The 23,236-nt window shown below is 42.8% G+C and overlaps 1 protein-coding gene across 6 annotated transcripts in view; it reads right to left on the bottom strand.

The window, feature by feature from the left end:
* The window catches only part of KLHL13 (kelch like family member 13), an 85,261-nt gene that overhangs the window by 28,761 nt on the left and 33,264 nt on the right, over positions 1–23,236 (bottom strand). For all 6 annotated transcript variants that reach the window (XM_056541098.1, XM_056541096.1, XM_056541097.1 and 3 more), the window contains one exon: positions 11,799–12,594. In XM_056541098.1, the coding sequence (XP_056397073.1) occupies positions 11,799–12,594 (796 nt within the window). The remainder of the gene's footprint in view (positions 1–11,798; positions 12,595–23,236) is intronic.

Here is a 23,236-nt window from a genome sequence, read left to right as displayed (position 1 = left end):
ACGCTCTAGTCCTCAAATCCCCCCCCCCCCCCCCCAACACACTAACTATTAGTGGTGCATCAAAATGAAAATTTTAGCCTCAAATCGAAAATTTTGTAAGTGCTTGGCCGAAAACGGAAACGGACCCAAAACTACAACTGCTAGCATGTTGTGATATAGATCAGTGATCTTCAACTTATGGCTCGGTAGCTGGTGCAGCAGTACAACTCCCAGCAAGCAATAACTACTAGCAATGCATAAGGGACAGTAGCACAATAAAGTACATGCACTGATCTAGTAAAGCTTTTGGCTGACATGCTGGGAGTTAAGGTTCTGCACTAGCTGTATAGCCACAGGTTGCAGATCATTGCTATATTCTGTAGTTTTGCAACAGCTGGCGGCATAATAGTGACCTGTGGCATGGATCGGCAGCTGTCAAAGTCAGTGCTTGTGTGCTTGCAGCAGTGGGGACTTGTATACTGGAGGTCCAACCATCAAGTGCACTGGAGGGTTATATTTCTATCCCTTTTAAGCAAGACTAACTATTATGAAGATGATGGGTGGGTATTTGGGACTAACATTGTAGGAAAGGAGTCTTCTCTGGGGCTGTTGTAGCTCTAACCCGTGGTAGGATATTCATCAGATGGATCTATGAGTGTGTTTTGGAAAACATTTGGACAAGTTATCTGTCCTGATATTACCTACACAGTGTGGTGTATATCTGGATCCCCTTAAGTTAAGTCTTATCTATTGTGGACTGCAGAAAAAGATTTGTAAAGTAGGCATTATCCAGTTATCCTCTTCATATGGTGAATTTAGTCAGCTGTATCTGTCTTTCTTTATAAAATCTCATCAGTCTACTTGACAACAGAAGGACCAAATACTTTCATACCAGAGGACTTCAAGCAATCTGCCCCTCATTGTGGCCATTGAAAATGATCACGTGCTTCACGTTTTAGTCTTGCTATTATTTGTAATGCCCTCTTTAGCTATGTAACTTGCAGTGTGTTTATGTATCTTTGTACCTTATGATACAATGGTCCCTCAACATACGATGGTAATTCGTTCCAAACGACCCATCGTTTGTCGAATCCATCGTATGTTGAGGGATTTGTGCAATGTTAAGTATAGGAAGTTATACTCACCTGTCCCCGCCACTCCGGACCAGGTCCTCACCGCTCCCGATGCTGTCCCGCTGCTCCGGGTCCACTTCGGGATCCTCCAGCTTCTTCTGCATCTTCTGCAGGGTCCGGGCCTCGCTTTCTGGTGACATTATTACACTGCTGCGCCGGCACAGCGCGCGTAGAAACGTAATAACGACGCCAGAAAGTGAGGCCCGGACCCTGGAGAAGATACAGAAGACACCGGAGGATCGCGAAGTGGACCCGGTGCAGTGGGGATAGGTAAGCAAACCTGTCAGGGATGCTTAAACTGCTATCAGACAGCAGCTTAAGCATTTTGCGCTGTCGGATAGCAGTTAATGCGATGGCCCCGACATACAGTGGTCCCTCAACATACGATGGTAATTCGTTCCAAACGACCCATCGTTTGTTGAATCCATCGTATGTTGAGGGATCCGTGCAATGTAAAGTATAGGAAGCTGTACTCACCTGTCCCCGCCATTCCGGACCAGGTCCTCACCGCTCCCGATGCTGTCCAAGGGGCTCCCGATGCTGTCCCGCTGCTCCGGTGTCTTCTTCGCGATCCTCCAGCTTCTTCCGCATCTTCTGCAGGGTCCGGGCCTCGCTTTCTGGTGACGTTATTATGCTGCTGCGCCGGCGCGGTGTGCGTAGTGACGTAATAACGACGCCGGAAAGCAAGGCCCGGACCCTGGAGAAGATGCAGAAGACGCCGGAGGATCGCGAAGTGGACCCGGAGCAGCGGGAATAGGTAGGCGAACCTGCCCGGGATGCTTAAACTGCTATCCGACAGCAGCTTAAGCATTTTGCGCTGTCGGATAGCAGTTAATGCGATGGCCCCGACATATAAAAGCATCGTATGTCGATGCCGACATGCGATTGCCTCTGAGAGGCCATCGTATGTCAATTTGATCATATGTCGGGGCCATCGCATGTCGGGGGGTTACTGTACATCTGTCTCTCCACCTGCGTACCATTTGTAATCAACTGATGAACCGTATTTTAGCATAGGATATATAGGGAAATGTGTCGGGAAGTGTGGGATATATTAACCTGAAGGCTTAATAATTTATGAATGGATTTTGTGTTGTATTTTTTAGAACAGGGTTTTAATTGTGAACATAATAAAGTGGGGTTTTTAGCTATACTGTAGTAATTTTTGGTGTAAAACTAGCTAAATTGTCAGTGATAGTGTGGCATAATAGTTGGGATACACTGGTCTAGTAGTCCACTTCTGTACAGACATGTGCCAGCGTACTCCACTTTTTCAGTAATGCATTGTGTCAGGTTATTTAGATCAAGATACACAGAAACATGTCTGCATTGTAAGCCATACAGATTAAGTCTTATAAGACACAGATTTGTAGCTGTAAAATTAGGGCATACAGTGCCCATTATGTGTTACTGTAAAAATGGCCCTAGGCATGGTCTGCACATATTAGTGCAAAACAAGTGCAGAACAACAATGTGACATATTAAGTCCCTTCCGAATGCACATGATTGAGCCATCAGCATGGCAGTATGCAAAATCCCTACTTTGGAACCACTAGCACTGTAATGGTTCTTTAGTCTGGAAATATTGTTTTGGCATATACTATATGGTATCAAAAAACAGAGGGACAGTAGGGCCCCAAATACATACAAGGATTTATTCCCACCTTTCAAAAAAAGGACAAAGTGTTTCCCCATCAGTGTGCCTACAACTCCCAGCATTCCCAGACAGCCTTTGGCTCTCTGCGCATGCAAACACTGATCTAGACAAACACGTGTTTAGACATAGCCTATGTACACTACTGAACTTAAGAGCAGAGATATTCGGCTAAGAAATGGTTTTCAACAGGATTCTGCTGAATCTACAGAATGTCCACGGTGGAAAATTCAGATGAGCAAATTTGGATTTAAAACTGCACTGAAATTATGAACATGTTCATTCTTTTGACGGAATCTGCTCAAAAATGCATTGGTGTCAATAGAGACAGAGCATTTCTGAGCAGTCCAAGTGTAGATTTATCTCAGCGGCTGTTGCTTCATACAGAATATAAGACTATGGGGGAAATTTATCAAAACTTGTCCAGAGGAAAAGTTGCTGAGTTGCTCATAACCATCAGATGCCTGATGAAAGAAGCGATCTGATTGGTTGCTATGGGCAACTCAGCAACTTTTCCTCTGGGAAGGTTTTGATAAATCTCCCCCTATAAGTTCTCCAGGCAGATATTCCATAGTGTGAATGGGCCCCAAGGCTCTGTTTTCAATACACAAAGTTCTGTATTAAGAATGTCCCTGTGCATAAACCAAACATATCTGTAAAACCCAAAGCACCAAGTATATACCATGAGATTGCCCTTGAGAACATGCTGGGCTAGTATACGCCAGGATATTTTTTTCCTATTGTACAGGGGAAACAGTCTTCAGCACTTTCCACTACAGAGGGACATAGAGCTAATGGGCAAAACATGCCACAGTATTCCTATACAGGTTTCCAAGTGAGGTATACATTGATGATGTTTTTTTGCTTCAGTTTTTGATATACAAGATGTGAAGCCTTGTATAATTACAACAAAACTATGACACTTCACCAGTTACAATAAGCCAATGACTTCATTACAATGGATACAAATCATAAGCTTATATGCACCCGTGGGGTAACTACAAATGTAGTGGTGTACTACAAATCATGAAAATGTTTTACTTTTACTGATAGGCAAAAAGTATACGACTGTATGTCTTCAGTTCTACTTTGGATTTTGCCAGGATTTGACTGACAATTCCCATTGAGACTAGTTCTGTTAAGATGCCATTACACGCTTTGCTAACACGTGTAATTTGACTAATTACAATTGTTGCTTACAGTTGTCTTAAATGTAAAAACCTGTTCACGATCGCTTTACATGGTTGAATTCGCTATAGAAAAAATTTCACCTGCAAGTGTTGTATGTTTATGAAATCGCTAGTTTCTTTTTTTTTCTTTTTCCATTTTTGGTTTTTTCCTCCTCGCCTTTTAAGAGACCGTCTTTTATTTTAACATCCGTATGAGGCTTGTTTGTAGCATGACCAATTGAGCTTTGTAAAGGACACCTTTCATTTTATCACAAGATGTACAACATAAAAAAAATTATATATATTCCATATATATTTATTTATATTATTTTTGTGGGACAACTGGAAACAAAAGAGCAATTTAGTAACTTTGCTTTTTGGAGGGGTTCTGTTTAAAGAGTGCACTTTATGCTAAAGCTGATAACCTGCTGGTATAAGAAAGAGAGAGACCGGAGTGGGCGCCTCGTGTAACATCGTTTAGGCTATTGGAAGAAATAAGGCATGGGGTGTATAACCCCTAGGTAGTGGCTGCTCACCTTGGAGCAAGTATGAACTTGCGTTTCAACCCAATTGTGGGGTTAAAATATAGCTGGAACTGCCAATAAGCCTGAGATCACAGGAAAAGGAGAACCATTCCTGGATGGAGACAAGCAATTACCAGAAAAAAATACCTTGGAGAGGCACTGCTGATTCTAAGTAGGATGTGACAAACCAAAGCCAGAGATGCAGGAGTACAAAACACTGGAAGATTTATTGTATGAGCAAATAAAATAAAATGGAGATGTCCATTTTATTTGTTTTAATCGCTCATTCAATAAACCTTCCAGTTTTTTGTACTCCTGCATCTCTGGCTTTGGTTTGTCACATCCTACTTGGAATCAGCAGCACCTCTGCAAAGGTCTTTTTTTTGTTATTGCTTGGCTAAAGCTGATAGGTATTCTGTAATGTTTATTTTTTATCGGTACTAAGTTTGCACATATATAAAACTTTTTGATCACTTTTAACTAAATTTTTTATTTTTTTGGGGGGGGGATATTTTTTATGTTTATGCCGTTTACCACGTGGGCTCATTAAAATTATGATTTAATAGTTTGGGTATTTCTGCAAACTGAAATACTAAATATGTGGGGAATTTTGTTTTTTTTACTTTAATTGAAAAAAAAATTGAAAAGGGGGGGTGGTTTACTAGGGAAGGGGCTTACGTGTGTTTAAAAAAAAAAAAAAAAAAAATAAGCTTCATTTTACTTTTCACTTTTTAAAAAGGATAACTGACAATCTAGCGACCTGCAATACACCTAATACACTGGGTTTTAGTCCAGATGAACAGCATTAAAACAAGGGGTCAGTTACATAAATCTGTTCCAGTGATTAAAAGTTCTCTCGTAATCCTTATTGCTACATCGCTTCTGTGCGCAATAGAGGCGGGGAGCCAGCTTGCTGAGCTCCCCTGTTTCCTCTATACACAGCGCTATGCTCTCCAATCTGATGAATATTCTAATTTTTTCAATCTCACATCCTAGTGATGTAAGAGCCTGCAGGCACGTGAGCACTCTGTTCTCTTGCCACAATAGCAGAGCATTCACATCCTTGTAGACTGTCATGTCATTAGGATGTGAGATTGAAGAAATTAGAATATTAATTTCAGGTGGCGGGCAATGCGCAGCATATGGGGGAGGCAGGGAGCTCAGCAAGCCCAAAAGCATGGTAGCAATGTTGTTGCATAGCATAATTCAAGGTTATTAGGGATCTGCTGGTAGAGCCTGGATCAGCAGACTATAGCAGCAGATTAGAGCTGGGACCCACGCAGAGCAGCTGAGAAGACCTCCAAGCAGGACAAAAAAAAAAATGATCGGACTCCCATATACATGTTGCAGGGGTGCCAATGTTAGGGGAACAACGCTATTGATCACAGCCCTTAAGGGGGTTAATAATGGAGAACGGCAAGATCGCCATTCTTAGTCATTGACTGAAAGTGCACATCTGCTGCTAGCAGCCGTCACTTACAGTGTATGATGCAAACGCAGCTCCTGTCGCTTTCTTCATAGTTGGACCACCGCTCAGGACATATATGTATATCCTGGTGCATTAAGAACCAGGGCTACAGGACATACATTAACATCCGATGTCCTTAACGGGTTAAGGAATCCCAATAGGAACCTTACCCAATAGTTAACCTTGACCTTTGCTAATACCACCTTAATGTTTATGTCTAGGGTAATACATTTTTTTTTTTTGCAATGCCCTCCTTTTTACAAAATTTTTAGCACAAAATATATTCAACAAGTTTCAGTTAAAACCTACAGAAAATTAATTCATAAGTCCCCCTCCCCCTCACATTTTACTTTTGTAGGAATTAGTCTAAATCTGTTCTAGCTAAATGGATAGAAACATAAGTATCGGACAACACATTAACCCCTTAACGACGTAGGACGTATATTTACACCCTGCGCCGGCTCCCGCGATATGAAGCGGGATCGCGCCGCGATCCTGCATCATATCGCGTCGATCCCGGCGCTCATCAACGGCCGGGACCCGCGGCTAATACCACACATCGCCGATCGCGGCGATGTGCGGTATTAACCCTTTAGAAGCGGCGGTCAAAGCTGACCGCCGCTTCTAAAGTGAAACTGAAAGTGACCCGGCTGCTCAGTCGGGCTGTTCGGGACCGCCGCGGTGAAATCGCGGCGTCCCGAATAGCTGACCGGACACCGGGAGGGCCCTTACCTGCCTCCTCGGTGTCCGATCGACGAATGACTGCTCCGTGCCTGAGATCCAGGCAGGAGCAGTCAAGCGCCGATAATGCTGATCACAGGCGTGTTAATACACGCCAGTGATCAGCATAGGAGATCAGTGTGTGCAGTGTTATAGGTCCCTATGGGACCTATAACACTGCAAAAAAAATGTAAAAAAAAAAAGTGTTAATAAAGGTCATTTAACCCCTTCCCTAATAAAAGTTTGAATCACCCCCCTTTTCCCATAAAAAAATAAAAGTGTAAAAAAAACAAAAAAAAAAACATATGTGGTATCGCCGCGTGCGTAAATGTCCGAACAATAAAAATATATCATTAATTAAACCGCACGGTCAATGGCGTACGCGCAAAAAAATTCCAAAGTCCAAAAAACCGTATTTTGGTCACTTTTTATACCATTAAAAAAAATGAATAAAAAGTGATCAAAAAGTCCGATCAAAACAAAAATCATACCGATAAAAACTTCAGATCACGGTGCAAAAAATGAGTCCTCATACCGCCCTGTACATAGAAAAATAAAAAAAAGTTATAGGGGTCAGAAGATGACATTTTTAAACGTATACATTTTCCTGCTTGTAGTTATGATTTTTTCCAGAAGTGCGACAAAATCAAACCTATATAAGTAGGGTATCATTTTAACCGTATGGACCTACAGAATAATGATAAAGGTGTAATTTTTACCGAAATATGCACTGCGTAGAAACGGAAGCCCCCAAAAGTTACATAATGGTGTTTTTTTTTCGATTTTGTCGCACAATGATTTTTTTTCCCGTTTCGCCGTGCATTTTTGGGTAAAATGACTAATGTCACTGCAAAGTAGAATTGGCGACGCAAAAAATAAGCCACAATATGGATTTTTAGGTGGAAAATTGAAAGGGTTATGATTTTTAAAAGGTAAGGAGGAAAAAAACGGAAGTGCAAAAACGGAAAAACCCTGAGTCCTTAAGGGGTTAAATAAAAGTGCTAATACAGTTACAATACTAAGACTAAGATCCCACAGACAAGCGGCATCTCCCAGATGTATACATTAGAAGGAGGCCCCAATGTATAGGTCCAAAGCATACCAATGACAGATGACACTCCGCAGCATACATAGGGTCTCAAGAACTAGCTAAAAAAAATCGTGGAGTTGTACACTATTCCTTTAGGCAAACGCTGGCGCATACATCCCAAATGGAGGCCAAAATTACACACTTCTGGCCTCTGTCAGGTAAATGGGGGTCTATGGATGGATTTAACACAGGGAAGGAAACTACCCCTGCGCATTAAACGGCCCCTGCTGGACAGTGCTTAATGCAGTGTGAACCCAGCCTAATAATAGTAATTCTAAAAATATATTTTCCATGTTGCAAACAAGAGATGCCTTATAGTTTAGAGAGTAGAGCTTCTTAAACTTTCTCTATTGAGGCCTCACTATACAGACTAAGGTGGTGCCTTGGCCTACCTGTAGTGAAAATCCTAGTAAAAACTAAACTAAAAACCATTCCTTTACTTACCTTCTATAGGTCTTCTGAATACTGTAGGACATTGAAATAAGTACAGAATGTCAAATATGTTGCTAAACTTGTTATTGCTATACCTACAGAATAGGCAGTCTTATCCCTCCTGTGAGAACTGCCTCCCCAACAACTAGGGGACGCCTGATAGCTTGAGAAGCTCTGGACTAGAGAACAGCAGCTTTTTATTTCTCATTCCCTTACTGGAGCTTTAGGATGCATTCACACAACGTTTTTGCAATACAGTTCCCGTATCAGGTTTTTGATGAAAAATGTATTGCTCAAAACTTGACTAAACTGTATCAAAACGTGTGTACAAATTTCAACCCGCATACAGTTAAAAACCGTATACGGTTTGAAAAATTATGTCTGGTTGCATCCGTTTTGTAAGAAAAAAAACTTATAAGATTTTAACTTTTTACTCCATTTTGAATAAAGTTTTACTTGTTTTATTGAAATTCCAAGAAAAAAAACCTGTTCAAAGTCAAAAGCCGTATGGTAAAAACCGGATGGAACCGTATGCACATATGGTTCTGTACCGTTCCCATTGACTCCCATGTAAAAAACAAAAAAAAAAAAACACATACGGTTTAATACAGTTTTTCACCCGGACCAAAAACGTGGTAGACTACGGTTTTGGGTATGGGGAAAAAAAAAACTGACAAAACCTTACAGGATGCAAAACGGACACAACCTGATGCATCTTTTGGCATATGGTTTTCAATGGAGAGTCAATGCATATGGTTTTCAATACGGTTCCGTACGGTTTTCACATTGAAAACATATACGGGAACTGTATTGGAAAAATGTGGTGTGAATGCAGCCTTAGTAAGCTCCTATGAGTTTACTTACCTAGAACAGGAGTGATGAAACCTTTGGTAAAAAATTTGCCGAATGTTTTTCCAGCACCAAGGTAACAAACACTTAGGACTACAGGGTAAATGGAGTAGTCCAGTTTGAAAAACTTATCCCCTATGCTAAGGATAGGGGATAAATTTCAGACCATGGGGGGTCCGACCGCTGGGGCCCCCCGTGATCTCCTGTACGGGGCCCTGGCAGCCCGCGGGAAGGGGGAGTGTTGACCACCGCACGACGCGGCGGCCGACACCCCCCCTCAATACAGGGCTATGGCAGAGCCGGAGATTGCCGAAGGCAGTGCTTCGGATCTGCCATAGAGTTGTATTAAAGGGGCGTGTCGGCCGCCGCTTCCTGCTGTGGTCAACATGCCCCCTTCCCGCGGGCTGCCAGGGCCCCATACAGGAGATCGCAGGGGCCCCAGCGGTCGGACCCCGGCGATCTGAAACTTATCCCCTATCCTTAGGATAGGGGATAAAGTTTTTCAGGACTGGACTACTCCTTTAAGCTGAGGAAAATTGTGAAATTTCCAAAATGATTTTTCAAGTTTACAACAAAAAAAATAATCCACAAAACAGCTCTTACAACAGAACAGTGCCAGAACCCTTGAAAGAATGCTAGGCACACGTAGTTCAGAGAGTGACGTCCCAATTTCTTGAAGAATGTTGACTGTGGTCTGATAGGGACCAGCAGGAAAAGACATCACTCAGTACCGCAGTGATCTCTGGAAAGTTCAGTTTGCCAGGAAAGTTTTCATATTTTCTACCAATTTCTATATTGTCAGCTGCCCTCACCCATAATACAAATACTCCGATATAAAAGGTGTGAAGAGGTTACAGAAAAAAGTACACAAAGAAGCACTTAATTGCAAGTCCTTCTTTTACAGGACACAAACCGTCCCTTCAAGGGTCTAGGTCTTGGCTGAAGCTCAGGGAGGACAACAATGCTCCCAACATCCACCTGGGGGGGGGGGGGAATATCAAGTAGGAGCCAAGAACTAGGTGGCATCCTTGTAAAAACAGAAACCAGGGGTTGCAGGAAGGTAAGGTACCTGATTGCCACTCCTCCAGATCCCTTAAACCTCCAGAAGAGACAACAAAAGTAGCACGGAACCCTGAAACTCATTCCTGGGTCTATAAAACAATTCTCACCTGCAGCCAGAAGGCCAGAAAGCTAGAGGTGTGCACTGGGAAGGGTGGAAAGTTCAGGCATCCAAGGGTCACCAAGGGGCATTTCAGCACATCGGCTCTTACTTTCGAACAAGTCTAAATTATTCATAGCTATGTTCACATTTGTTCTTTGTTTACCTTTTGTGCTTTCAATTACACTAACAAAAACAGTGCAGCAAAAAGGCTCTATTCACACCTCCATTTTACTATGCGTTTGGTTGCATGAGCCGATAAAATTATATATATATTTTTTTACTGTATAGAAAAGCAGTCTTCTCTATACAGTAAAAAATTTAAAAAGTATGTGCCGTGCTTATGTTTTTATCACAATGGGAGTCAAAGACAGTCATATCTATTCAGCAGCATACAGTACATAGGAGTTTTTTTTTTTTTTTTTGAATTGTCGTAACTAAACCTTATTTATCGGGGTATACCACGCACAGGCCTATAACACGCACCCTCATACCCTCATTTTACCAAGGATATTTGGGTAAAAAAAAAGTTTTTTACCCAAATATCCTTGGTAAAATGAGGGTGCCTGTGTGTGCACATGCGTATACCCCGAAACACACCCAAGAAAGGCAGGGGGAGAGAGGCCGTCGCTGCCCGCTTCTCTGCCCCTGCCTTTCCTGGGGTCTAGAGCCCTGCTGCCGCCGCTTCTCTCCCGCTAGCTATCTGCGCCGCTGCCCGTTCTCTCCCCCTGACTATCGGTGCCGGCGCCCCATTGCCGGCGCAGATAGCCAGGGGGAGAGAAGCGGCGCCGATAGCCAGGGGAGAGAAGGGGCAGCGGCACCCATTGCCGGCGCCGCTGCCCCCCCCATCCCCGGTTGTATAATTACCTGTTGCCGGGGTCGGGTCCGCGCTGCTTCAGGCCTCCAGTGTACGTCCCCTGCGTAGTTGCTATGCGCTGCACGGCGCGGCGCAATGATGAGCGACGTCATTGCGTCTCGCAGCGCATAGCAACGACGCAGGGGACGCACACCGGAGGCCTGAAGCAGTGCGGACCCGACCCCGGCAACAGGTAATTATACAACCGGGGATGGGGGGAGGAAATGGGGCAGCGGCGCCGGCAATGGGTGCCGCTGCCCCTTCTCTCCCCCTGTATGTCGGTGCTGCTGCCCCATTGCCAATGGCACCGATAGTCAGGGGAAGAGAATGGGCAGCGGCACCGATAGCCAGGGGGAGAGAAGGGCTCTAGACCCCAGGACAGGCAGGGGCAGAGAAGCCGGCAGCGGTGGCAGTCTCTGCACCTGCAAAGCCGCTGCATTTCATTGATTTAAAGCGCTCGCTTTAAATCATTGAACTGCAGCGGCTTATTGGCGTATAACACGCAGGTACACTTTAGGCGAAAAATTTTAGCCTAAAAAGTGCATGTTATACGCCGATAAATACGGTATACCTTTGTTGGAAGAAAAAAAAATTGTTGGTAACCAAGCCTCATTCTTGCTTTTACGTTATTAAAGCTTTGACATCCATATGACAGATCTAGAACAGTGCAACTGATTCTTTAATGAATGCAAATATGTGAGCAGTCTAAATTAATGTAGTGGAGATGTATAAATAAAAATAACCCAAAAAACTTAAATATCTCACCAAGTTCACCAGCTGCATTTCGACCACCAACTGCATACAGATGACCTTTGAGGGCACTTAGGTGGAAAAAGGTACGCTTTTCATTTAGAGATGCCACTTGCATCCATTTATTGTATCGAGGGTCAAATCTGAAAACCGTGTCCACAGCAGTTTTTCCCTTTGTGTCGTAATTGCTTTGGCCACCAACTACGTAGAGAAAATTTCCAATGACCGCTATTCCATGCTGGTATCGGGGAGCATCCATTGCAGCCAAAGATTTCCACTCATGGGCCTTTTCGTCGTACATCCGCAGCTCTTTGCTTACCACCAGCTGTTGTCTTAACACTCCCCCCAATGTCACCAAATGAGTGTTGTCTGAACGAATGGCAGTTCTTTCTGACTGCATAACCGGCTGCATATACGGCATCATTTGGTAATTGCTAGCTTCCAAAAGTAAATTTACACATGTATTGTCAGTTCTCATGAAGTCCACCGTCTGGACGTGGTTTATAAGGTCTTGTGGTGTCATAAGAGGGAATCGAATGTTCTTCATTAGTTTTGCAGCAAATTCCATACGCGAATCTTCGTAACGTAACCAGCGACACGCGGCCTTGAACAGTTCAAGCTCGGAACACTGCTTAAGGCTATTACTAGAAAGCACAAAGGCGAGACGTTCAAACGGGAGTTTCACAAACTCCCCCGTAGTTAATAAAGGTGGGAAATTTTTCAGAATAAAGTTATTGACATATTTATCGACTTCTGTGAGGTTGTAGGTGTTTGCGATGCGTCCAACCTCCACACAATTTTCCAGAGTAACCTGCAACAGACAAAATACACGTCAAAAAATAAATATATAGTATTGTTTCAACATTCTGTGTCACCACCTCTTCTGTATCCTTTCCTCAATGTTTGTTAACTCTTACAAAGCAAGTCCCCTGTGACTTCTACATACATTTCATAATGTGTCCTAGTTGTGAAGGTATTCTGTTAAGGGTAGGAGCACATGGAGTGTATTTCACAGGGCTTGGGAACATTCCCTTTGCACAAAGCCAAAGTGATTTGCAAATTGAGAATACTGATTAAAGCACAACTGAAACACAGATCAGGGAGCGGTAAGTATTATTATAATCAGTATCATCCACACTGGTGATACTGATCATTTTTTAAATATATTAATACTTAACAGGAATCAAACATACTTTCAAACATTAAACAAGTCAATACAACCAAACATATTAGGATATTGCCTAATTACTTTTAAATCACGCAATATCTGTGCTTATCTTGTAACTGGTTACAAAGCATCACATAATGGTGTTCTATCATGGACTCCTTAGTGCAATTGAGATTTTAACTCAGATTTTGTATTTTCAATTCATTGCACTATAGAAAATTATGGATGAAGCAGTATTTCCCCAACTACTGACTTCAAGAACCCTGAGCAAATCATGTTTTCTGGATTTCTGTGGTATTGCAAAAATGATGTGTCAATTCCTGATGCCCTGACAAAAATTACAAATGCCCATCCCTCTTCCTATGTAGAACATGGGAAGCACTGATCCCCAACTACTGCATATGGGAAAACATGGTGCTAAGTGCTCCATAAATCTTTGGTCAAGATCAGTTTTTCCCAACCAGGGTGCCTCTATATCTGTTGCAAAACTACAACTCCCAGCATGCCCGGACAACCTTCGGTTGTCCGGGCATGCTGGAAGTTGTAGTTTTACAACAGCTCGGGGTAACCTGGTTGGGAAACACTGGACAAGAGAACAGATGCAAGGGGGTTGGGGCTTTTTCAATCCTTGATACCAGAAAACTAGTGTAAAATAGTTGAAAATTGTAGGACAAGCAAGCCTAATTTTTGCAGAAACAGTTTCAACTTTAGTAACTTTTATTAACTCCAGTTTTTTTTTTTGTAAACTTTATTAACAGGAGTAAGCCCGTCATTACAGTCAAGCAGTGCATAACAACATAGCATGTTACAAAAGCCAGCAATAAAATGTGCACAATAAGATTAAGATTCCTATGCAATGAATTGCCACCCAACTCCTGCTTTTAGGTAAGGAAGTAAACCATTGGGACAGACATCGCCATAAGGTCAAACAAAGTACAGACAGAGTAAGTACAATTTGGTCCCAACCGTAATGATACACTAAAATGGATAATGTAGAAGAAAACATAACATAAACCACATCTAACTATAATCAGGGATGTGGAATTTCTATCGCCCGACGCCCCGGACTAGCAGTTTTAAGCGCCGGGCAGGTGAATTTGTCCGGCCCTTAGCCCGGCTTCGGGCAAGCAGGGCCGGACCTGACAAGTGCGGCGGATCTGCAGTCTGTATGGAGCGGGCAGGAGTCGGGAGCCCGCTCCATACAGACTGCAGATACGAAGCAGAGTAGGGGAGATGAGAAGCTGTGTATGTCTCTCCCCTGCTCTGCAGACGTGTTGGGGGGAGATGAGGGGGCGTGGCTTACTTCTCCCCGTGCAGACCTGCGTCCTCTGCCTTCACTCCCCCCCGCTGTAGCTTCGGAGAGCTGAGGGGAGGAGGCACGTCTGCACGGGGAGACTGTATGGGGCGCTCTGCAGTATGTATGGAGCGGGCTCGGGATTCCTGCCCGCTCCATACTCTGCGGCCCCCGGCTGTTCTCAGTAGCCGGGGGCCGCCGCTAATAGTCAGCATGCGGCGATCGCCGCGGCTGGCTATTAACCCTTTAGATCGCCGCTGTCAAAGCTGACAGCGGCGTCTAAAGCCTGGGTTCTCAACCTGGGGTACGCGAAAACGCTGACAAATACCGGCCATGCATTGGCCAGTATTTGTCAGCGCATCGCCGCGGCAGCTCACTGTACAGTAGCGCGGCCAGAGATGCAGCCGGGGCTACTGTGAGTGAGCTGCGTGGTTGCCAGGGAGACGTGTGGCCTCCCCTGACGTTGCGCGGAGTTGCCGCACAGCGCAGGGGGACGTCACACGTCAGTGCGGCCCTGTGGAACATCCCGTGAAGCAGCAGGCAACGGGACCACAGGACGCCAGGTAAACAGCTGTATGGTACAGGGGGGGGGGGGGGGGGGGGGACTGTATGGGACGGAGCACAAGGCATTAAGATGGAGGGGGAGAGGGATAATGGCGGAGGGGGGGGGGGGGGGAGTAATAAAGCACAAGGCATTGAAATTTTATGTCTTGTGCTTTATTACTCCCCTCTCCCCTTCCATCTTAATCCCCTTGCACCATTCCCCCCTTCCTCCATATCCGATAATAATGGCACAAGGGGATTAATATGGAGGGGGGAAAATGACAAAAGGGGATCAGAGGGAGGGGGGAATAATGACACAAAGGGATTAATATGGAGGAGGGGGGGGGGGGGTTGATTACCCCCCCCCCCCCTCCATCTTAATCCCCTTGTGCTATTATTATCTGATATGGCAAAAGGGGATCAGAGGGAGGGGGGAATTATCAAACCCCCCCCCCCCTCCATATTAATCCCCCTGTATCATTATTCCCCCTCCTCCATCTTTATCCCCTTGTTCCATATTGGATAATAATGGCACAAGGGGATAAAGATGGAGGGGGAATAATGGTAAAAGGGAATCAGAGGGAGGTGGGAATTGTGGGACAGGGGGACTAAGACGGAGGGGGAATAATAGCACAAGGGGATTAAGATGGAGATGGGATGCATTAGTATAAAGGTAAGAACACGCCTTTTGTCTGCGGGTCACTATGGAGGTAGCCGGAGGACTTACCTCTGCTACCTCCTGTCCCTCTGTCATTGATAGATCCTGGCTGGACCAGGCTCTATCAATGGATCACAGAGCACACGGATTAATAGAGTTCAATAGAATCTATTCATCTGTCTGAGGAATCTAATGATTCCTCATATAAGTCTAATAAAGTGTAAAAGAAAAAAAATAAGTTTTAATAAAAGTTTGAAAGACACCCAGTGGTCTTCAAACGGTGCCCCTCCAGATGTTACAAAACTACAATTCCCAGCATGCCAGGACAGCCGTTGGCTGTCCGGGCATGCTGGGAGTTGTAGTTTTGCAACATCTGGAGGGCCACAGTTTGAAGACCGCTGCATTAACCCCTTCCATGTTAAAAGTTCAAATCACCCCCTTTTCCTATATAAAAACATGCTAACATAATAAAAATAAACATATTTGGTATCGCTTCGTGTGTAATTGTGCGACCTATTAAAATATAACATTATGTATCCCGTACGGTAAATGTAAAAAAATACCAAACCACAGATTTTCAATTTTTATAATATCCCAGAAAAAAAAAAATTAAAAAGCGATTAAAAAGTCAGATCAATGCCAAAATGGTATCGATACAAAAAACTGATTATGGCACAAAAAATGAGCCCTCATACAGCCTGGTATGCGGAAAAAAAAATAAAGCTACAGGGGTTAAAAAATGTCAATTAAAAAATTTTAGAAAAAGTCCAGAATTAGTAAAACATGACGTAAACGATACAAATCTGGTATCGCTGTAATCAGGCGCCTAAAGTATAAAACTAACATGTTACCTCAACCACAAGGTAAATGGCGCAGAAAAGAAAACCACCAAATCTGCTAAATTATCTTTTACTATTTCAATTTCACTTCCCTAAATATATATATATATTTTTTGGTTCGGAGAATATGTTATTGAAAAATTAAAAGGTGTCATTATATTAGGTAGTTATGGCTATTATAGGGCGAGGAGGAAAAAACGAGCGCGTAAAAGCGAAAATTGGCCGGACAAGTGGATCGTCATGAGGGACAAGTAGATTTTGCTCCATTTTAGTCCCGTGGACAAGTAGTTTTTTATAAAATTTCCACACCCCTGATAATAACAATTCTTTAACCCCTAAAGGACGAGCGCCGTAAATGTACGGTGCCGCTAAGAAGTTCTTAGCGCACAGTGCCGGAAATTTACGGCACAGCTTTCCTTGATCACCGCGTCTCTGGACACTGTGATTGGAATGGGATGACTGCTGATATCTATCAGCAGCCATCCCGGCATATCGCCCAGGCTGGTCAATTCAGACTGACGATTTACCGCTATTCTGGGTCAATTGGGTCTCAGGTGACCCGGAAAAAAAAGGGTGAATGGGGCTGTCCGAGACAGTTGTAGCAGTGTGCCTCCAGCTGTTGCAAAACTACAACTCTCAGCATGCCCTTCGACTGTCAATGCATGCTGATTGTTGCAGTTTTGAAACAGCTGGAGACACATTGGTTGTGAAACAGAGTTTGTTACCCAACTCAGTGTTTCGCAACCAGTGTGCCTCCAGCTGTTGCAAAAATACAACTCCCAGCATGCACTGAGAGACTGTACATGCTGGGAGGTGCAAAAACTACAACGCCCAGCATGTATGTTCTTTCAGTGAATGCTGGGAGTTGTAGTTTTGCAACAGCTGGAGGTTTACACTAACATGCTGGTGTTGCCCCATACTTTTAATTTTCACAAGCGGTAAAAGGAAAAGACCCCCAAAATTTGTAACGCAATTTCTCCCGAATTCGGAAATACCTCATATGTGGGCATGAGATGTTCTGTGGACGCACAAGGCTCAGGAGTGAGAGCGCACTATGTACATTTGAGGCCTAAATTAGGTGATTTGCACAGGGGTGGCTGATTTTACAGCGGTTCTGACATAAACGCAAAACAATAAATACCCAGATGTGACCCCATTTTGGAAACCACACCCCTCACGGAATGTAACAAACTGTATAGTGAACATTAACACCCCACAGGTGTTTGACAAATTTTCGTTAAAGTTGGATGTGAAAATGGAAAAAAAAAAAAAGAATAGGAAAAAAAAGCTCCCCAAAATTTGTAACCCCGTTTCTTCTGAGTGAGAACATACCCCATATGTGGATGTAAATTGCTCTGCTGGCGCACTACAATGCTCAGAAGAGAAGCAGCGCCATTGGGATTTTGGAGAGAGAATGTGTCCGAAATTGAAGGCCACGTGTGTTTACAAACCCCCCTGGATCCAGAACAATGGGCCCCCTCCACATGTGACCCCATTTTGGAAACTACACCCCTCACATATTGTGATAAGGGGTACAGTGAGCATTTACGCCCCACAGGTGTCTGACAGATTTTTGGAACAGTGGTCGGAGAAAATGAAAAATTTTATTTTTCATTTGCACAGCCCACTGTTCCAAAGATCTGTCAAACGCCAGTGGGGTGTAAATGTTGACTGCACCCCTAATTAAATTCTGTGAGGTGTGTAGTTTCCAAAATGGGGTCACATGTGGGGGGGTCCACTGTTCTGGCACCATGGGGGGCTTTGTAAACGCACATGACCCCCGACTTCTATTCCAACCAAATTCTCTCACCAAATGCGCTCCTTTTCTTCTGAGCATTGTACTTCGCCCACAAAGCACTTTACATCCACATATGAGGTATTTCCATACTCAGACAAAATGGGGTTACACATTTTGGGAGGCTTTTTCTCCAATTACCCCCTTTGAAAATGAAAAATTTGGGGCAACATTAGCATTTTAGTGAAAAAAATCTGGAGTGCTGAGGGGGGTGGGTCCAACCAACAACATATGGCAGTTAAGTGTGAGAGAAGGTATGATTGGATGAGGCTGAACACATACCCCTCAGCACTTCAGGTTGCACTTCCTGTGTTTGGGCTTCGGTCCTAAATCTGTGTATAAAATGGGGGGAAATGTGCTCTTGAGCTTTTTTAAGCACAAATAAAACAGAAAACTTTTTTTTTTAAACAAAGTATATTAGAAATATTATTTATTTACCATAAGGAGTGCTATAGCAAAAATTAATTTTAATGAGTTACCCTTTAAGGTGAAAAAGGGCTCAGTCCTTAAGGGGTTAACAACAATGTTGCATGTAAATCCTAGGGGTAAATAAGGAGACATTAGTGTACCCAACGACAACCCCGATTTTTTCAGTGCTCCATAGAAATGGCTCAGTTTAGGAGATTGCGAGGGGTCCCAGCGGTGGGACCCCCTGCAATCAGCTACTTATCCCCTATCCTGTGGATTAATAGATTTCTCCTTTAATTGGGAAAAAAAAGTATCACTGGCTGATGCCAAATTGTGCAGGGACATAAAAAAAAATACACTTAATCCTCTACATAAATATTGAAAACAATAACAAATTGTGAAAAGATGAGCTCCTGGGTTATCATCTGGAAAAACACAAATCAATCTCTCCTAAATAGAAGAAAGATTAACAAGATTAAAAAGTTGTGATAATTAATGAGGGAAAACATGTCACATTATGTAGGATTAATTATCCCCTACCCCTGATGCCAACGCGCATCTCAATTGTATTCCACTATTTACATTTTGCCCCTCTGAGGCAGCCACAGGCTTTTAATGCAATGTACCGAGAGATACAGAAGCTTAGACGTCTCTGTAATGTGGAAAGCTATCATTAAAGCAGCGGGGTGAACCTCACACCTAGAGAAGTGATACATACACACAGGATGTGGTTACACAAAATATGTGCAAAATACTGTTAAAATATTTTCTATAATATGTGTGTGCGCTGACTCAAATAAAAGGGAAACTGACAGCAGGGTCACCCATACTAACCTGCTGGCACTGGGTGATATTGGGGGTTGACGCCTATCACTTCCGGTGTTAGTAATTTTTTAGACACGTCTTACCATTTAGATGATCTGAATAAAAATATGAATATGAAAATGAGTGTGTTTAGTGCATCGGGGGTGTTTCTTACCTGCCAGGTGTACTGCAACACCTGAACAGCAGGTCCAGAACACAATTTAATAATAATAATAAATATACATAACCTTCCTCATCGGATCTCACAGCGCATATTGTAGTAGCTACATGACTACTGAGGAGTGTTATGCATATTTACTAGGGAAGTGTTCTTACTGGACTTACAGGGCAAGTGAAGGAACACCCCAATGCACCAAACATACTCATTTGCATATTATTTTCATCCTAAACGGTGCAACATGTGAAAAATAAAAACAAATTGTGATCAGCATCAACCACATTATCACCCAGTACCAGCAAGATAATACGGCCGACCCTACTGTCAGTTTCCCTTTAAGGCCGTATTCACACGGCAGGATTTCTGTGCTGAATTCTGCATGAATTTATAACCCATTCACTGCAATGGAATTCCTGCAGCAGAAATTCTGCTATGTGAATAGGTCAACGAAATCCCATTGAAGTGTATTGGATATAAATTCATGCAGAATATTCATGCAGAATTCAGTGCAGAAATTCTGCCGTGTGAATTCGGCCTAATGGTATGTTGGCCTGTACATAATGTGTTGCAGCTCTTCCGCACAAAAAAAAAAAATCAACTTTTCTGCAGCGAAATTCTGCAAACGGATTATGTTTCTACCCATTGACTTCAATGGGTTTGCAGCAAATCCACGGCAGATGTGTGAACGTACCACATTTTCCTGCAGCAGATGATTTTTCTACCTAATGAAGTCAAGAGGTAGCAAAATCTGCTAAGTAAACTCTCCCGTAAAACATGCACATGTAAATGTACGGTGGGGGTATTGATGAGTGTACCCTCAATGTACTGATGGACTAATCCATGCCATGAATATTGATTTCTTGGCGCTGTGACAGCTGGGATCATCATCAGAATAAAGTGTGCCTGTGCCTGGTACTGCATTTATGTCCTGTTTAGTGAATATGTTTAGATGCAGTACCAGGCACGGCCAAACTCCTATATGTCGCTGTCCAATTCATTTTTATTATGGTTTTACATGGACATAATACAGCCTTATTTTTGTGGCATATTTAGAAAATGTTGTTCTGCACCAATTCCCCAGAAAAGTCTGGCATGACACCTTCCTTGGAAACCTTAGAGAGTCTCATTTAAGATTTCTCCAGGAAATATGAAAACTTGGACAGGAGAACCAACTTTTTGAAGACTAAACAAACTGATTTGGCGAATCCTACTGTAGATTTGTTCAACTCTTATGAATAGTAATTTCCTCAAATGTATTGCCCCATATAAGAATCACTACCTTAACATAAATACAGGGACCAGAAGCAATTTTCCTGGCAGTCTCATATAAATCAGAGCAAACTCAGTTAAAATTTATGAGAAGCCTAGAAAAAGGTGTATAATATCCTGTGTATGAGAAGAGAAAACTATAGGGAATCAGAATACCCCTCAGTCTTATAAAGTGATGACAAGACTAAAAAATCTTATTACAAAACGGTAAAATCTTATTAGAGGACATGCAGTTATGCAGTATCCTCCTGAAAGTCCACCTTATTGGAAATTAAGGTGGATTTCAAGCCACATCAGCATGTATTTATGAGGGATCGTTCCTGTCAAGCTAACCTGATCAGCTTTTATAAGGAGGTGAGCTCCAGACTGGACCAGGAGGAATCGCTTGATGTCGTATATCTGAATTTTTCCAAAGCATTTGATACGGTGCCACATAAAAGGTTGGTGCATAAAATGAGAAGGATTGGACTGGGGGAGAATGTGTGTAAGTGGGTAAGTAACTGGCTCAGTGATCGGAAACAGAGGGTGGTTATTAATGGTACTTATTCTGATTGGGTGACTGTTACTAGTGGGGTACCACAGGGGTCAGTCTTGGATCCGGTTCTATTTAAAATATATATTAATGACCTTGTAGAGGGGTGGAATAGTAAAGTAGCAATCTTTGCAGATGATACTAAACTCTAAAGCGGTAAACACAATAGAGGACAGTGCACTGTTACAAATGAATCTGGATAGGTTGGAGGTTTGGGCTGGGAAGTGGCAGATGAGGTTCAACACTGATAAATGTAAGGTAATGCATATGGGGAAGAAAAATTCGGGCTGGGATTATGTATTAAATGGGCGCACACTTGGGACGACTGACATGAAAAAGGACTTGGGAGTCTTAGTTAATAGTAAATTCAGCTGTAGTGACCAGTGTCGGGCAGCTGCTGCCAAGGCAAAACAAATAATTGGGTGCATCAATAGGGGCATAACACCACGACAAGGAAATAATTCTACTGCTGTACAAATCACTAGTCAGACCACACCTAGAATACTGTGTACAGTACTGGGCACCAGTGTATAAGAAAGATATAGTGGAGCTGGAGAGGGTTCAAACCAGGGTAATACGGGGAATGGGAGGACTAAAGTACCAAGAAAGATTATCAGAATTAGGGTTATTTAGTTTAGAAAAAAGAAGGCTTAGGGGAGACCTAATAACTATGTATAAATATATCAGGGGACAGTACAGAGATCTCTCCCATGATCTATTTATACCCAGGACTGTATCTATAACAAGGGGACATCCTCTACGTTTAGAGGAAAGAAGGTTTCTACACAAATACAGACGGGGGTTATTTACTGTAAAAGCAGTGAGACTGTGGAATTCTCTGCCGGAGGAGGTGGTCCTGTTAACTGTAAAATAATTTTAAGGGGTTTGGATGCATTTTTTGGAGAATATCAACATAACGGATTATGAATTCTAGATCTATAGGGACTGAAGGTTGATCCAGGGATTTATTCTGATGCCATATTTGGAGTCGGGAAGGAATTTTTACCTCAAGTATGAGGTTTTTTTGCCTTCCTCTGGATCAACACAGTAGGGACTCATTAGGGATATAGGTTGAACCTGATTGACTCTGGTCTTTTTTCAGCCTTATGACCTATGTTACTAAAAAATTGTAGTCACTATGGATTACATAAAATCATGCTGCGCTTCTGCCAGTTTGGAAGCAGATGTAAAATTGACCTGTCTGGGAGAAAATGAATCCATATAACAAAGTCCATTCTCAGATCAAACATTAAACATTAGCTTAACTTCAGATCCCTCAGTATAAAACTGTATTTTTAGTACAATGGATTTTAACCCATATACAGTGGGTGGATAATGTCAAGAGTGGAAGGTCTTTCATTTTACACATGAAACTTTAATTGTTTCGTTTATTAAGTTTTTCAGTTCAGATCATGAAAATATAGCTATTTTAGAGATTTATTATATAAACCATGGACAGCATAAAACAGGTGCTGGCAGACTGACTTACTCTGAAACCCTCCAGGTAACTAATCATTGGGGGTGTCACAGTGGCTGCTCTCCACCCCGCCAACAGTGAGCGACATGTCTTTCCATATAAACAGATTGAGAGGGGAGTCAGCCTACAAGGCGGAGAGCAGCCACAGGGACTGCCCCCTGTGACTAGTTACCTGGGTCCTGGCGGCTTTATAAAATTATGGTATCTATGAAATTTCCAAGCGTTTCAGAGTAAATCATAGTGGGCTGAGATTGTGCTGCCTGCACCTGTTTTATGCTGCCCATGGTTTGGAAAGCATAAAACTGGTAACAGGTTTCCTGTAAAGATTTTTGGTGATGTTTTTTCTAATTTTCTATTTTACTATCTATATTTTAAAATAATCCTGAAAACTTGCAGTTTCCATTTTCACAACTAGGCCACATTGCCTTTGTGTTCCATCCCATTCTGGATCAGTTGAGCTGTTTTTTCTACCGGACAGCCCCAAAATG

Source organism: Hyla sarda, chromosome 9 (genome assembly GCF_029499605.1).
Source record: "Hyla sarda isolate aHylSar1 chromosome 9, aHylSar1.hap1, whole genome shotgun sequence".
NCBI classification, from domain to species: Eukaryota; Metazoa; Chordata; class Amphibia; order Anura; family Hylidae; genus Hyla; species Hyla sarda.
The sequence above is the reverse complement of the archived record's forward strand: the minus strand, read 5'-3'. Positions and strand labels throughout refer to the sequence as shown.